The 15,763-nt window shown below is 44.2% G+C and overlaps 1 protein-coding gene across 2 annotated transcripts in view; it reads right to left on the reverse strand.

The window, feature by feature from the left end:
- Positions 1 to 3,087: 3,087 nt before the first annotated feature.
- Positions 3,088 to 15,763, reverse strand: part of CDH26 (cadherin 26) — a 53,743-nt gene continuing 41,067 nt past the window's right edge. The window contains exons 2-6 of one of the 2 annotated variants that reach the window (XM_011934501.1): positions 15,492 to 15,569; positions 13,753 to 13,821; positions 12,202 to 12,255; positions 10,858 to 10,932; positions 3,088 to 5,083 (exon numbers count right to left, since the gene is read on the reverse strand). In XM_011934501.1, the coding sequence (XP_011789891.1) occupies positions 4,880 to 5,083; positions 10,858 to 10,932; positions 12,202 to 12,255; positions 13,753 to 13,821; positions 15,492 to 15,569 (480 nt within the window). In that variant the 3' untranslated portion in view covers positions 3,088 to 4,879. The remainder of the gene's footprint in view (positions 5,084 to 10,857; positions 10,933 to 12,201; positions 12,256 to 13,752; positions 13,822 to 15,491; positions 15,570 to 15,763) is intronic. The other variant, XM_011934500.1, reaches the window with a different exon arrangement.

Below are 15,763 nucleotides of genomic sequence, written 5' to 3' on the forward strand. Positions count from 1 at the left end.
AAATAGAAAACCTCAGTTGACCAATAACAAGTAACCAGATCGAATCAATAATAAAAATTCTCTCAAGAAAAGAAAGTTCAAGGCTGGATGGTTTCACTACTGAATTCTGCCAAACTTTAAAGAAGCATTAATGCCAACTTTTTTCAGGCAATTCCACAAAACTGAAGTAGAGATAACTCTTCTTTTCTTACTCTGTGAGGCCAGCAAAACTGATTCCAAAGCCAGACAAAGACACACAGAAAAAGAAAACTGCAGGCCAATATCACCAATGAACATAGATGCAAAAATCCTCAACAAAAATATTAGCAAACCAAATCCAAAAATATATTAAAAAGATAATAGTTCATGATCAAGTGGGATTTATCCCAGGAATGCAAGGCTTTCACATACCCAAATCAGTACACATGATACATCACATCAACAAAATGAAGGACAAAAACCATATGATTATGTCAATAGATGCAAAAAAAGCCTCTGATAAAATTCAGTATCGTTTCATGAGAAAAACTCTCAAAAAATTAGGTATAAAAGGAAAGTACCTTAACAAATTAAGGCTATATATGACACACCCACAGCTAACATCATGCTAAATGAGGAAAAGTTGGAAACTTTTCCCTAAGGACTGGAACGAGACAAGGATGCCCACTCTCTCTTCTTGTATTCAACATAATACTGGAGGTCCTAGCCAGAGCAATTAGACAAGAGAAAGAAAGAAAGGGAATTCAAATTGGAAAGAGGAAGTCAAATTGTCCCTATTTGCAGATGACATAATTTTATATATAGAAAAACCTAAAGATGCTACCAAAAACTCTTAGAACTGATAAATAAATTTAGCAAAGTTGCTGGAGACAAAATCAACATACATAAATCAATAACATTTCTATACATGAACAACAAACTAGTTGAAAAATCAAGAAGGCAATCCCATTTACAACAACTACAAAAAATTAAAATATCAAAGAATAAGTTTAACCAAGGAAGTGAAAGCCCTCTACAAAAAAAGCTTACAAAATACTGATGAAAAATCAAAGAGGGTGGCCGGGCGCGGTGGCTCAAGCCTGTAATCCCAGCACTTTGGGAGGCCGAGACGGGCGGATCACGAGGTCAGGAGATCGAGACCATCCTGGCTAACACAGTGAAACCCCGTCTCAACTAAAAAATACAAAAAACTAGCCGGGCAAGGTGGCGGGCGCCTGTAGTCCCAGCTACTCCGGAGGCTGAGGCAGGAGAATGGCATGAACCTGGGAGGCGGAGCTTGCAGTGAGCTGAGATCCGGCCACTGCACTCCAGCCTGGGCGACAGAGCCAGACTCCGTCTCGAAAAAAAAAAAAAAAAAAATCAAAGAGGATATAAATAAATGTAAAGACATTTCATGCATATGGATCAGAAGAATAAATGTTGTTAAAATTATCACACTATACAAAGCAATCTACAGATTCAATGCAATCCCTATCAAAACACCAATGACATTCTTCACAGAAATAAAAAAAAAAATCTTAAAATTTGTATGGAACCATAGAAGGCCCTGAAGAGCCAAAACAATGCTGAGCACAAAAGACAAAGCTACAAGCATCACACTATCAGACTTCAAAATATACTACAAAACTATAATAACCGAAACTGCATGGTACTATAAAAACAGACACATCAATAAATGAAACAGAATACAGACTCAAGCAATTTAATACATATATCTTTAGCCAACTGATTTTTGACAAAAAGACCAAGAACATTCATTGAGGAAAAGATAGCCTTTCCAACAAATGGTGCTGGGGAAAGTAGTTATCTATATACAGAAGAATGAAACTAGACTCCCCTCTCTCACCCTATACAAAAATCAACTCAAAATGGATCAAAGACCTAAATGTGAGACCCAAAACTATAAGACTATTGGAAGAAAACTTAGGGAAAATGCTTCAGGAAATTGGTCTTGGAAAAAAAATTTATGAATGAAACCCCAAAAGCATAGGCAACAAAAGCAAAAATAAACAAATATCAAATGAAAAAAGTTTCCGCACAGCAAAGGAAACTACAGAGTGAAAAGTCAACTTACAGAATGGGAGAAAATATCTACAAACTATTTATCCAACAAGGGGTTATTATCTGGAATACACAAGGAGCTCAAATATCTCAAAAGCAAAATTAAAATAATCCAATTTTAAAATGGGTAAATGATCTGAACAGATGTTTCTCAAAAGACATAAAATAGCCAAAAAATATATGAAAAAATGCTTAACATCATGAATGGTTAGGGAAAGGCATATCGAACCCACAATGAGGTATTATCTCATCCCAGTTAGGATAGCTACTATCAAAGAGTCAAAAATAGCAAATGCTGGGCCAGATGCAGTGGCTCACACCTGTAATCCCAGCACTTTGGTAGGCTGAGGTGGGCAGATCACCCGAGGTCAGTAGTTCGAGACCAGCCTGGCCAACATGGCAAAACCCCGTCTCTACTAAAAATACAAAAAATTAGCTGGGCATGGTGACTCGTGCCTGTAGTCCCAGCTACTTGGGAAGCTGAGACAGGAGAATTGCTTGAACCCAGAAAGTGGAAAGGTTGCAGTGAGCTGAGATTGCACTACTGCACTCCAGCCTGGGCAACAAAGTGAGACTGTCTCAAAAAAAAAAAAAAATTAAATTAAATAAAGAAAGCAAATGCTGGTGAGGATGCTGAGTAAAGGGAACCCATACACTGTTGGTAGGAATGTAAATTACTACGGACACTTTGGAGAAGAGTATGGAGGTTCCTGAAAAACTCTACAAATAGAACTACAATATAATTTAAAAATCCCACTACTGGGCATTTGTCCAGAGGAAAAGAAATCTGTATTTTGAAGACACATCTGCATCTCATGTTTATTACACCACTATTCACAATAGCCAAGATGTGGAATCAACCTAGCTGTCCAACAGCAGATGAACTCATGAAGAAAGTATGGTATATATACACAATGAAATATTATTCAGCCACTAAAATAAAAAAATTCTGTCATTCATGGCAACATGGATGAAGTTGAAAGACATTATGTTAAGAGAAATAAGCCAGCAGCAGAAAGTTGAAAACTACACGTCCTCACGCATATGTGGAAGCTAAAAACAAGTTTATCTCAGAAGTAGAAGGTAGAACAGAGGATACAGCAGCTGGAAAGGGTAGGGGGAAAGAGGGATAGGGAGAGATGTATTAAAGGATACAAAATTACAGCAAATTATTCCTAGGAAGAATACGTTCTAGCACTCTATACCATTATAGGATGACTATAGTTAACGATAACACATAGTTTTAGATAGCTAGAAGGGGGATGAATACTGAATGCTCCGTCCTAATACAAAGAAATGAAAAACGTTTGAGCCGATGATTATGCTAATTACCCTGATTTGATCACTGTAGATGTATTGAAACATGACTATGTACCCCATGAATATGTACAATTATTATATGTCAATTATTTAAAATAAAATAATAAAGTTTTAAAACCTGAGAGAATTTTTGAAAAATCTACAGGGAACAGAATGAAAGAGGTAAGTATAAGGAGGCAACTGAATAATGTGTTTATTTTGTTTTGTTGTCCAAACACATATATTTTTCTTAAAAAAAATGACTTTTATCCTGAATTACTCAGAAAATGTCCTAGACTGTCCTCTGAGTCATGCTAGGATCAATACAGCTGTTCTACACATTCAAGCATCCCATTCAGACATTCCAGTGCTTTAAATGTGGTTTTTCTTCTTTTTCAGCTTTTCAAAGCAGAGAAAGAGCGAGGTAACCAGGTGAGAAAGTCCAGATCTCTTTAAAAGAATGATTTGCACAGCTTCTTCAAAAAGAAGGGGAACGTTTTAACTGTGAGCTGTAACTCACCGTTTAACATAATACTTCGTTGATTCAACAGCAAACATGTTTCTACTGATTTATTTCAGGGCGTGAAAGAGAGCATTTGCTCACTAATTACATAAAAATTTTATATGGCTGTAGACTTTTAGATATTCAATATGTGCATTAAAGTGTGCTAATAGCATTTTAAACTTTGCTTAGTCAGTCTCTTATCTACTACACAGACTAGAAAACTGACTATTTTAGGGCATATGTCTCCCTATTAAGATTTTTAAAAGAAACCATTTCCTCCCCTGAAACTGACATTAGCAGTAAGTGGACAAGTAAAAACCAATTAAATTGTGTGGTTTTGTTTAAAGATAAAATCTAATCAGAACTTATTCATTCAAAGGCTCCTAAACTCTTTTACTTACATAACACATACAAGTTAAATTATGTCAGCTCTTCATTTTTTAAAGAGTGTATTGTTTATAAAGCTTTCAGCATAATCATTTCTCCCAAGATACCATATTTTATCTATTTATCTAATCAAAAAGTGAATAAGGATCAATACTTATTTTTTTAAAAATCACTTAAAATACTGATCACAAATGTTATAGAAAACATTTCTCTATTTACCTAAGTTTTCCCTTAAATGGAAGCAGAATCATAATCATAGAAACGTAAATAACGTTTTAAAATCTATTTTTATTTTTCTTCAGTATTACCTGCTGTTCCCAAGTGGCTGGGTAATCGATGGGTTATATTTTCACTTACCCTCAAAGTTAGGCTGCCAGTGGAAGCTAAGAATAACACAATTAAATTCAAGTTTCTCTAGAAAATATGACAAATGAAATTTTAAGAAAGCACAACTTGTGGCTTTGCTTGGGTTCCAGATGGCTGATCTCAGAATATCAAAGCATTTAATTCAAACTAATAGTGTGTCCTCCTCCTGGGACTAGAAAGTGATTTTTTTTTTAAGGAGGGAAAAGAAGAGCAAAGGGGAAAAATCCATGAATAGTGATTCCCCTCCATGAATTATTTCAATTCTCCAAAATGTACATTTTTTTAGGAAGGACCACCTGACTCTGAATATATTTCCTCAAACAGAGTCGCCTTTGAACCCAAAGAGTCCAGCAAATCAGGCGGCAGTTCGTGTTCCAAGCTGGCCAGAGAGCTGAGGGATGAGGCCCCTCCACACTCCCCCTCCTGGCTGCAGACGTGAGGTAGGTAGCCGGGGTCATCTTCCAGCACGTCGGCAACATGGAGTTTCTGGGGAAAAGTCGGGGAAAGAGAAGGTAAATGCCATGTGCTTCCATACCCAGCTCATTTCTCTAGGTTTGATTCGAGGAACACCCCAATGCAGTAGTAACAGCACTCAGGCCCCACGTCCTCAGCTGACACAGGAGTTCCTACAGTCCCAGAAGTGGCAGTCAGGCTAAGGGGAGACATCCCACTTTACAGTCTGAGAGGGAACTGTGACACACTGGTGGCCGCCCCAGGAGTACGACAGGAGCCCTCAGGAGGGCCTCCCACCCACTCCCACCCTCTTGCAGATTCATTTCTGGAGGCTGGCCCCTCCCTGTCCTGTGCTCTGGACACCTCCCCTTCCATGACCCCCCAGACCCTCATTTGGACAACTGTCCCCTCTCTCTTCATCTTTACCTGGCCTCTTGCTGTGGGTTGTTTGTTCCAACCCACAAATGTGCTCAGGTCTGTCCTTCAATCCGCTCATACTTCACAGCCTCCCTCCGAAAAAGGGCAGCCACCATTTCCTGCCACCCCTTTCTCACCCACATGGCTCCTCAAACCACTGCCCTCCAGTCTCCCCGTACACGCTCAGGCCATGGCTTCATCCATCCCTAACCAATGGTGACGTCCCAATCACCATCTCTGTCTGTGACACTCCCTACGGTCACATCCAGAGCCAGGATTCCAACCAGACAGCTCCACGAGAATGTCCACAGAGACCTCAGACTCAACACCCTGGAAACCGCTGTGGTTCTGCCCACAGCCCGCATCTCCTCCTCCCACAGCCCCTCCCTCAATGCTTGCCAAGTACAGTGCGCACCCCCTGTTACAGGGGCTAGCTGGCTAAAACCCAGGGGATAATCCCCCACACTACCTGTTGTAAATTAAGTTCTACTGGAGCAGAGCCAAGACTATTTATTTGTGTATCATCTGTGGCTGCCTTCATGGAACAGCAGGGCTGAGCTGTGGGACCTGGCCTTCAAATCCTACAAGATTTACTCTCTGGCCCTTTATAAGAAGTTCACTGACCCCTGCAGCATTAGATGATTTCAGTGGTATCAGAACACATATTTATTTGAGTCAATGGCCATTTTATCGTATATTTCAAAACATAATAACAAGCACACCAATTCCATGATTTCACAAGTAACATTACTTAGCTGATCGTAAAGCCAAAAGCTAATTAACATGTGAGTTGCTTTACAGAAATGCATTAAATATATAATAGTGAGTGGGTTAAACACAAGTGTGACAGTCGTGCGAGAATAACCAAAGTTCATGAAACTCTAGCCTGGCTTAAGTCAGAACATCCCCAACAGCCCAGCTGCTTAACCTTGAAACCTAGAGTCATCGCCACCTCTCCCCTGCCCCATCCTCTCAAATGCTCAGCCATATTCCTAGTTCTGTCCCCTCTCCTCCAGCCCCATGACAAATGCCTGAGGATAGGTCCCTATCTCCAGTCATTGGGGCAAGAGTGGCAAGGAGTTCACTAAACTCATTTCTTGTTCTTCTGGTCACCCGGCAAGATCACATCTCCTGCCTCTCTGCTAGATGTGGCTATGTGACTGATGAAATAGGGATGTCAGGAACACATACCTGGCCGTGAAAACCTCCCCAAGAGCCTCCGTTCTCGCTCTTTCTGTCCTCTAGCCTCATTTCCAGTTCTGAGTGGTGGCAGAGCCACAGGGTAGGAGGACCCTGGGCAGGTTCCAGCTTGACACCCACCCTGATCTCTGACATGAGCCAGAGGTACCTGCTCTGCGCATTAAGCCGCCCTGCTGTAGGGTTGTCATGGCTTTCTCCCTCCCAACAGCCGTCTTCTCACCATCTCTTCCTCTCCCCAGCCTCTCCTGCCTCAGGTCCACCCTCTGCACAAACCCCAGAAACATTTCCTAGGCTTCGTATCTGCTCATTCCTCTCTTCCTAGAACCCTAGACAGTCCTCCTCTGCCAATCTCCACCCAGCAAATTCCAACTCAGTATTCAGGACCCAAGTCATCTCTCTGTGAAGACTTTTCTGGCCTGAGTGATTCAATAAATAGGGGACAGGAAGGGAAGGGAGGGGAGGGGAGGGGGGTTTTAGCCTGTTTACCTTCTAATACCTGTAGAGGGTGCTATCTGAACCCAGAGCCAGTTCCATAGACCTTGGCAGGAATGGGTTTAGTGGGAGCCTGTCTAATCCGTCACTACTGATAGTAATTCTGAGAAGGTGAGCTCATGTAGAGCATGAAAGCAGTCGGAATCCTGGGGCTCAACCCCAAGGTGGGAGGTGGGGAGGGCCTGGAAAGGGCAGCTCTGGGGCCCCAGGGACCCCATGCATGTCCCCATTCTGATGGGACCCTGGGCTTCCAAGCTCTTAACTATGCCCCCCGCCCTGCCCCGCCCAGTGACTGCAACAAGCTGTCTCCAGCTTCCTCTGATTCTCAAGAGCCCTGCCTGGGCCCTTGTTTAGTGGGAAATGCTGTCTCCCCACCCCAGTCTACTGCTATGTCAGGCTTGGTGCCCACCGGAAGCATGGGAACGCTCACCTGCACATCTGGTCCATTAACTGGGTCTGCTTATTCAGGGACTGTGGTCGCTGTCTGACCATATGGCATGGGGGAGCTGGGGGCGGGGGGAGAAAGAAAGTTTTTACATCCAAACCAGCAGACACACAAGCTCCAGCCTAGGTGTTAGGAGTCTGTTCACGTTCTTGCAGTGAAGCTGAATAGACAATTAGCGATGGACATGGTGTGTGCAGAGCAAAACAGAATCTGCAGTGGCGGCTGCACTGGGTGGATTCAACTTCAAAACCCCCAGGCTGACAGCAGAACAGCGGGTGTCTGCACCCTGATTCAGCAATTTTGGAAGCCTCATCAGATCAATAATTCATCATCACCACCATCCAAGTTAGAGGGCTCACGAGGAAAGAACAGGGTCCTCTAATCTGGTGTTCCCTCCTCTCACACCACCAAGCAGAGCTTTGAGCTTCTATTGAATTAAGCTGCCTCCCTGCCCTGCAGAGGAGGAGGGGGGCCCGCAGCTGGAATACATCCCCCTCCTGCTCAGCCAGGCAGGACCTGCAATACTGTCCACATGGTCCACTTGGCATGAGCGGTATGTGTGCATGGACATGCATTCATGTGTGTGTGCACAAATGCGAAAATGGGTAAGCCGGATACTATGTCACAATCACCACATCCTACGTTTTACGTAGAGACATGATCTTGTCTGCACAAAGCTTCACCCAAGAGTGTAGCAGAGCTGCCCCAACTCTACTTGGTAGATGAGAAATTAAGGCTCAGAGAGGAGACTTCCCTGACGCTGCTCAACGATCAGGTGGGCCCGTCTGTAGTTGGCCACTCTGCGCCCCATTTCTGGCTCTGTCCTTCATGCCTTTACCATTGGAGCAACTTGTCTGAGCCTCCGTTTTTGGATTCATCTACCACATTGGGTTATAGTGAAAATGGTTCTTTCATTGGTGCTTTAGTGACCCTGTGTCATCACCAGTAATGACACAGCCTGGCCGTCTCAGGCAGGTTACAGTCAGCTCAGGAGAGACACACGGAAATTTCCCTGCAGCTTATCCTTCATCTTCCTCACCAGCAGTCAGGGCCTGGGGAAGTGCCCTGCAGCCCCGACTCTGTGGGTACACAGCCCCCTTCTGTAGGAGCCTGGCTTGCCTGGCTTTAGACAAAGCTTCTAGGCTCAGAGAAGATGTCTGTGTTCTCTTGAAGTAGGTGCCAGACAGCACCCATTCTGCAGGGCTAAGGAGTGGCAGTGAGAAGGGGCCAAGCCTATAGCACCTTTGGGGCTGTCACTGGGGCACAGAGCTGGAGCTCCCACCTGTGGACTGTGACAGGAACCAGAGGAAGCTGACACTGGGGAGACCCCAGGTACTGACTCTACATCTAGACACAGCCGGGCTCACTTCCTCAGGCCAGTGTTCACAGCCCTGTCTGTCATCCACTCTGACAAGCACAGCAGGAGATGTCCAGGCTCACCAATGTGTTCCACAAAACAGGATCCCAGGACCTCAAGTCAGAGGCTCAGATGCGCACCCAAGACCCACTACAGCAGGGTCCACAGAGTTGGTGCTGGGGACTGCTGCTTTTTAAGGAGCCCCCCCAGTGCCTAGACCCTGGAGCCCAGTTGCCTGTATTTGAGCCCTAAATCTACTGCTTTCTATGGCTGTGACCTTGGACACATTACCCAACTTCTTTGTTCCTGGGTTTCTTCATGTTATAAAAAGGTGTATGACAGCACCTCCCCCAAGAGGCTGATGTGCAGACTGAGAGTTAATGTCTTTCAAGCCCTCAGAACAGAGTCTAGAACAAAGTGAGTATCATACATGTGTTTGTCAAAAAAATAAGTCTAGCCTGACAGAGACTGTCTACATTTATGTCTTCCTTTGTGCTGATGATTCCACAGGCCTGAGTTCCCACTGCCCTGCAACAGGAGGAGCTGCTTAGAGTCAGAACAGCCTGGGCAGCTTCTCGGTACATCCTTCCCCAAGCAGGGGTCATGCAGAGCCTCCATGACATGAGCATGTGGACTGGCTCTGCCCTATCCATGTAAACCTGCCCATGGGTGTGCCCAGCTCCCAAGCTGCTTTCCAATCTTCCCAGGACTACACAGTGGCTGTGTTGAGGGACCTTCCAGGATATGCCTAAAATCAGAATCTCACCCAATAGACCCCTTCAGAGCAGTCAAAACTACTTCTTTCACAATTTTGCAGGAAAAGACCCTTCATTCTGAGGTAGGAGGCCAGCAGGTCTTGTTTTCTGGTCACAGCCCTGTTGACCAAAACAGGATCTGGTCCAGATGGGATGAAGTTAAAAAAACAAAAACAAACAAAAAAATCCACAAAAACCAGCAGAAACCAGCAGATGAGACGAAAGTGATCCCTGGTTGCCCTCATTGCTCACTGGTGCAAGATACTCACACCAGTGCCAAGACAGCTTACTAATGCCATGGCAGTGACCCAGAAGTTACCACCCCTTTCCTAGAAAGTTCTAAATAACCAGCCCCTCAGTTTGTATCAACCTGCCACTTAATTTGCATGTAATTGAAAGTGGGTTTTAGTGGGTATAAATACAGTTGCCAACATCCCATACATTTCCGACTCTGAGTATACTGCCTAAGAGTTAGCCCTGCCTTGCAAGGAGCAGTAATGTTCGATAAAAGACTGCTGTCTAACACCACCACCTCACCTTTGAACTCTTTCCAAAAACCCTCCTGGGCTAATCCCCAGTTTGGGGGCTTGCCTGTCCTGTGTCAATTCTGTCTTCAGCTGGGTTCTGCAAAGCAGCACTGGATGGAGGATTCCCATGAAAGTGATCGCTATGGACTTAAATGTGTTCCCTCTCCAAATTGATATGTTCAGGCCCTAACCCCAATGTGATGACATTTGAAGATGGAGCCTTTGGGAGACAATTAGGTTTAGATGAGCTCATGAGGGTAGCGTCCCCATGATGGAACTGGTTCCCTAATAAGAAGAGATACCAGGGAGCTTGGTATCTCTCTCTCCATCCCATGTGAGGACACGGCTGGAAGGTGGCCATCTGCAAGCTAGCAAGAGAGCCCTCACCAGAACCCAACCATGCTGGAACCCTGACCTTGGACTTCTAGCCTGCAGAAACATGAGGCAATACATTTCTGTTATTTAAGCCACCAGGCAGGCTATGGTATTTTATTATGGCAGCCTTAGCTGACTAACACAGTGATTTAGGAGGAAGTGTCCCCAGATCAAGCCTGGAGCACAGTGGGGATGCAGAACCCATAGCCAGTGCACAGCACAAGGGGAGCCCTCCCTACCTGATTCAATGTCTCTGCCATCCTTCCTTCCACCAGAGCCAGGAGTTGTCTGTGCACTGTGGCATCTGGGTAAGCCTGAAAGCAAACCAGTAGAGCTTCATGCCACAGCAGAGCCCTTATCCTACCCTGCAACCCCTGTGTGTCAGTGGCCCCAGCACAGATGGGGCATACTCAGCACAGTTCTTTTGGAGATAAAGAGCCAGGCCCAGGGCAGTTTGTTCACGTTTCCTCTCTTTGTGTTGGGGCAGAGAGGGAGGCCCTGCAATCTCTCATGGCTAGACCTTCTAGTGCCTGGGCTGAAACACACTTTCAGTGAGGAAGGAACCCGAGTGAGCCCAGCCAGGAGGGTTTGCTCCTGCTGACAGCCTCAATCATGCCTTACTCCTCCTCAACTACACTGCCCCTCCTTGCTCATTTTGGCTTCTCTTCCTCTGAACCTTGCCCACTGTTCTCCATGATGGGCTACTGGCAGTCACCTGCTTATCTGGCCCATGTCTGTGGATCTGGGTCTCTGTGCTATCTAAGGGCAGAGGGTACAGTGGTAGGAAACAGGCTTGGCATCTACCAGGAGGAGTGGCTACCTGGGGACCCGCAAATCCCACCATGAAATCATGTGAGTCAGGCTGGCCTGGAGGCAAGCAAAGCACCCGGGGCCTCACTGCCGGGCTCACGCAGGTGCAAGGCCAGCCCCCAAGAGTGGCGGTAAATGTGAGACTGATCACCAAGGGAAGATCAAAATTTTCTTGATACTTTAAAAACCAATTTATAATAATGTGAGGCAACAAATTAGGTGCTAAGTTAACATAATTTTGCAAACTATATATACAACATTCGACTTCCTTTTGTTTACATCAGAATCATTATTTTATCGGTAATAGGTATCTGTTATTAATGTCAATGCATACAAAATTAGTACTTAGACGTTTTATTTACAATGGAGTTATTTGTAGGATCTCATTTGAAAAGAAGAATTCTGCTGCAAAACATGTTTAGAAAAAGAAATTGATTAGATGATCTCTAAGACCCCCTCAGCTTAACATTTCTATAGGTCTGTGACAAAGCACAGCAGAAAACTCAGCCTATGACTGAGGTCTTAGCAACTCAGCAGCAAAAGAAATTTGCCAGGGACTGAAAAGCTCTTATGCCCTCAAGTCATGGGATAAATGTGCCTTAACTACTTCCAACCTCTCTTCACATTCGCTTCTCCTTCAGTTTGTTTGGATGTTGGGCATATTTTTTTATCACCTCTTTCCTTCCAAATTTCCAATTTTCAGGGCTTTCCACAGCTTTTAGACAGAACAATAAGGTAAATTTTTTCACAGTAACACCTACATCTGTACTTACAGGAGTAGAGTATATGTTTTTCACACCTCTTGACTCAAAGAGCTCGCCATAACCCTTAAATTAAAGAAAGATGAAAGAAATATTTTCTGATTTCAAATAAATCACCAAAGGATGCAAATACATAACTAGAAATTCTTGCAGTCATATTGCCTTTCATTTTTGTACTAAAGATATAGTAATTCTAAAGACTATAGATATTCATAGCAGAAATTCATGAACAAGTTTCATAGTTGCTTTGTGAAGAAGGAACATGAGAATATTAGATTTGCAAGCTCTGTCTTGGGTCCATGAACACCCAGTAAGATTTTCTTTGTGCCATGGCCATGCCCTGAATACAAACAAATGACACACATCTACTCCTAGGACCCAGGCCCAGCTGCACAACTCTCAGGGCTCAGTGCAAGATGAAAGTTGGGGGCCCTTTGTTTAAAATTAAGAATTTCAAGATGGTGACAGTAGAATATTAAACCAAGGAGGGGTTCTTTAGAGTGGGAGGCCCTGTGCCATGGTGTGGGTTCCATGTCCATGCAGCTGGACACACCAGGACCAGAAGGGTCAGCTGCATGGACATGGAACCCAACATTCATCAATGCAGGAGCCCTTCGGTGATGGATTTGTGGCACCATCTTTGTGCAAAGAAGAACAGCATGTTTTCATCTTTGCTCAGATACTGCCTGTGCAAAGATATGAAATTATAGAGAACTTGAATTTATTTTAGAAGCTCTCTCTCATAAAAATTGGATATGATTCTATGGCTCTTTAGACCCTGAATACCTCTTTTAAATTCTATATTGGAAAAGTAAATTTCTGTTAAATAATGGCTAGTTAAACTGGTGAGGTCCAAATAAGGTCTGTGATTGAGAACTGTATTCATAGTGTTGTGCCAAAGTCCATTTTCTGATTTGATCACGGAGTAGGGTTACATAAGATGGTATCTTTGGGGGACCCCCAAGAGCTCTCCGTACTATTTTTGCAACTTCTAGTTAGTCGAAAATTATTTCAGAAAACGTTGTTTCACAAAGCAATAGTCCTAGAATTTGTATGTAGCATACATGAAGACACAACACACAGGGGAAGTCAGACCTCCCTTTCGCTGGAAGCACGCAGTCACTGGGCTGGAATTTAGTCAGGGTCAAAGTCCTGTGCTCTTAATATTATACATTATTTCTGGTGCCCTTAGAAGGACATGAGAAAATGTATCTATTCGTGGATGTTCTAAAAAGTGTCATATTTGATCAGGATTATCAAACAACTCTAAAAACAACAGCCGCCACCAATGATGGTGATACCTAGTTCTATAGCCGCCGCCAATGATGGTGATACCAATGATGGTGATACCTAGTTCTATAGCCGCCGCCAATGATGGTGATACCTAGTTCTATAGATGGAAATAGAGTTGCGTGGGAAAAGCCCAACTTCTCAGATTTTCATTGACTCTGTGTCTTTTTCTGACAGTATCACAAAATCTTCTACAAGGGCCCTCTCTCAGGGGAACCAACTGTCAGTCACTAGTGAGATGGCCGCAGCAGGGAGCAACCTTCTGGAACTCACCCAACTCCCCAGAGCAGAGTGTGCTTGGGCTGCCCTGCTCGCTGCAGATGGAGGCACTTCCTTGTGATCCTAGGGGGGAAATGCTGATTTACTCAAAGGAGAATGGATTTCTCTCCAGCTGGAAACAAAGTGGGCATGTGCGACCTCCCACCACTTCCCCTTGCTCATATACTCATAGGCAAACACAAACTAACACGATGAGAGGGAGGGCGCAGTGGCGGGGAAAGGAAAATGAAGAGAGGCAGGGAATAAAAGGGCAGGTGCAACGGAACCGTGTGGCAAGAGGAGGCTTGAACCTGAAGACGCTAATGTGCTTTCCATGACACAGACACCTGAAAACTGCATAGACAGACGGACGAGATCTAGAAGGTGACACTCACAGGTGAAACTGTTTAGATTTAGGGATGGGATTGTGGGCATTTTCTGCTTTGGGTTTCTATTATTTTAATAGCGATGCTTCAATAATGAAGTTAAATTTCAAAGAAAAAGGAGGCAATGGACCTTGACAATGGTCTCATTGACGTTATTTCATGCTATATGCAGCAGATTTTAAAATATCAGGTTACCCATAAATCATAAGTGATGGCTTCACTTAGAGAAAGTATGTGAATGGCAGTTTATGTAAGCAGTCACCACAGAGGTACTTACTAGAATATTCGCAGGACACTGAAGAGAACCCAGAGATACACCAAAACCTAGAAGGTGGAGGCTTTGGTTTCCTCCCCTGTAAAACAGGGAAGCAAGATTGCCCCCACCACACACACACCCCTATGGGTTCTGGTGAAAATTCAATGAGATGAGGCATGCAAAGTGCATAGTGTGCCCTTCAGGGCAACGCCTAGGCCTCTAGAAGTTTGCGGACTGGCTCAGAGGAAGGAAAGAGAAGGCTCCCACCAGCCCAGGAGGCAAGTTTGTAGGAACTAGAAAAGGGACGCCCTTCCCCCAGGAGCAGGGATTAATGGTCAGAATGCACAGCGGACCCAGCCCTGCTCACAGCCCTGGCCAGGCACGTGCTCATTTATGGCAATCCTGGGTCAACTTTGTTTTCAAAGTAGGGGACACCTACTACTTATGGAATGGAAGATTTAGCTACTTGGGAAACAATTTTAAATAACACTGATTTGCATGGTGAGAAAATTATTCCCTTTCTAATTCTGTTTCCACACCCTAATGACATCCAGGAGGAAGTGTCACTCTGGTGTTAGCCTGGCTTCCATGCTCTGCCTTCCTTGCAGAGGGGCCCCAGGCCTTTGGCAGTGACATCGTCCACCCAGTCATTGTGCCCTACTTCTTTCATGGCTATTTTCACACTTGCCTGCTCTTTATACAAGTAAAACTGTGTTTTCATTTACAGTTGAAATATAAAGTTTCCTACTTAAATAAATGTACTTAATGCGGACACAAGCCCATTTTAAGAAAAAAGTGTCTTAAGAAATACATAGTCCAAGTGCCATAGGCATATGGCAAAAAATCACCATATGGCACTAGACACAGTGATATCTGGAAGCACTGGGTCATCCGACACCATAGCAAAGATGAAGGAACTTGGCCACAGAAAGGCAAGGGTGTGTTAGGCTAAGGGAACCATGGGGCTTTGCAAGTGGGGGCTGGGGTTGCTGACTTGCAGAAGGACCTCCCTGGATGTGGCAGTGGGAGGAGCATCCCAGGTGTTCCTTGTCAGGGAAACTGTCAGGAAAGTCAATTCTCCGAAATCCAGAAGCAAGTAAGGAGCACATTACCTTAGCTCCCTGCTTGGGTCCTGCTGCAGCTATGCAGACGAGCAGAGCCGGCCTCTGGCCTTCAACATCTGACCATGTCTGTAGAACACAGAGAAAGAAATATAGCAAGGGCTGAAATCACAGATAGCAGAAATAAAAACAGAAGGAAAGGAATGACATTTTCTCCAAAACACATTGTATCTATGCCATCACAGAAGTACAGACTGTAAAAAATACACCTCTCCTATAAATCTGGATGACTTATATGGGAAAAGAATGTTATTTCTGTTTGC

Source organism: Colobus angolensis, unplaced genomic scaffold (genome assembly GCF_000951035.1).
Source record: "Colobus angolensis palliatus isolate OR3802 unplaced genomic scaffold, Cang.pa_1.0 Scaffold136, whole genome shotgun sequence".
In the NCBI taxonomy this organism is placed as follows: Eukaryota; Metazoa; Chordata; class Mammalia; order Primates; family Cercopithecidae; genus Colobus; species Colobus angolensis.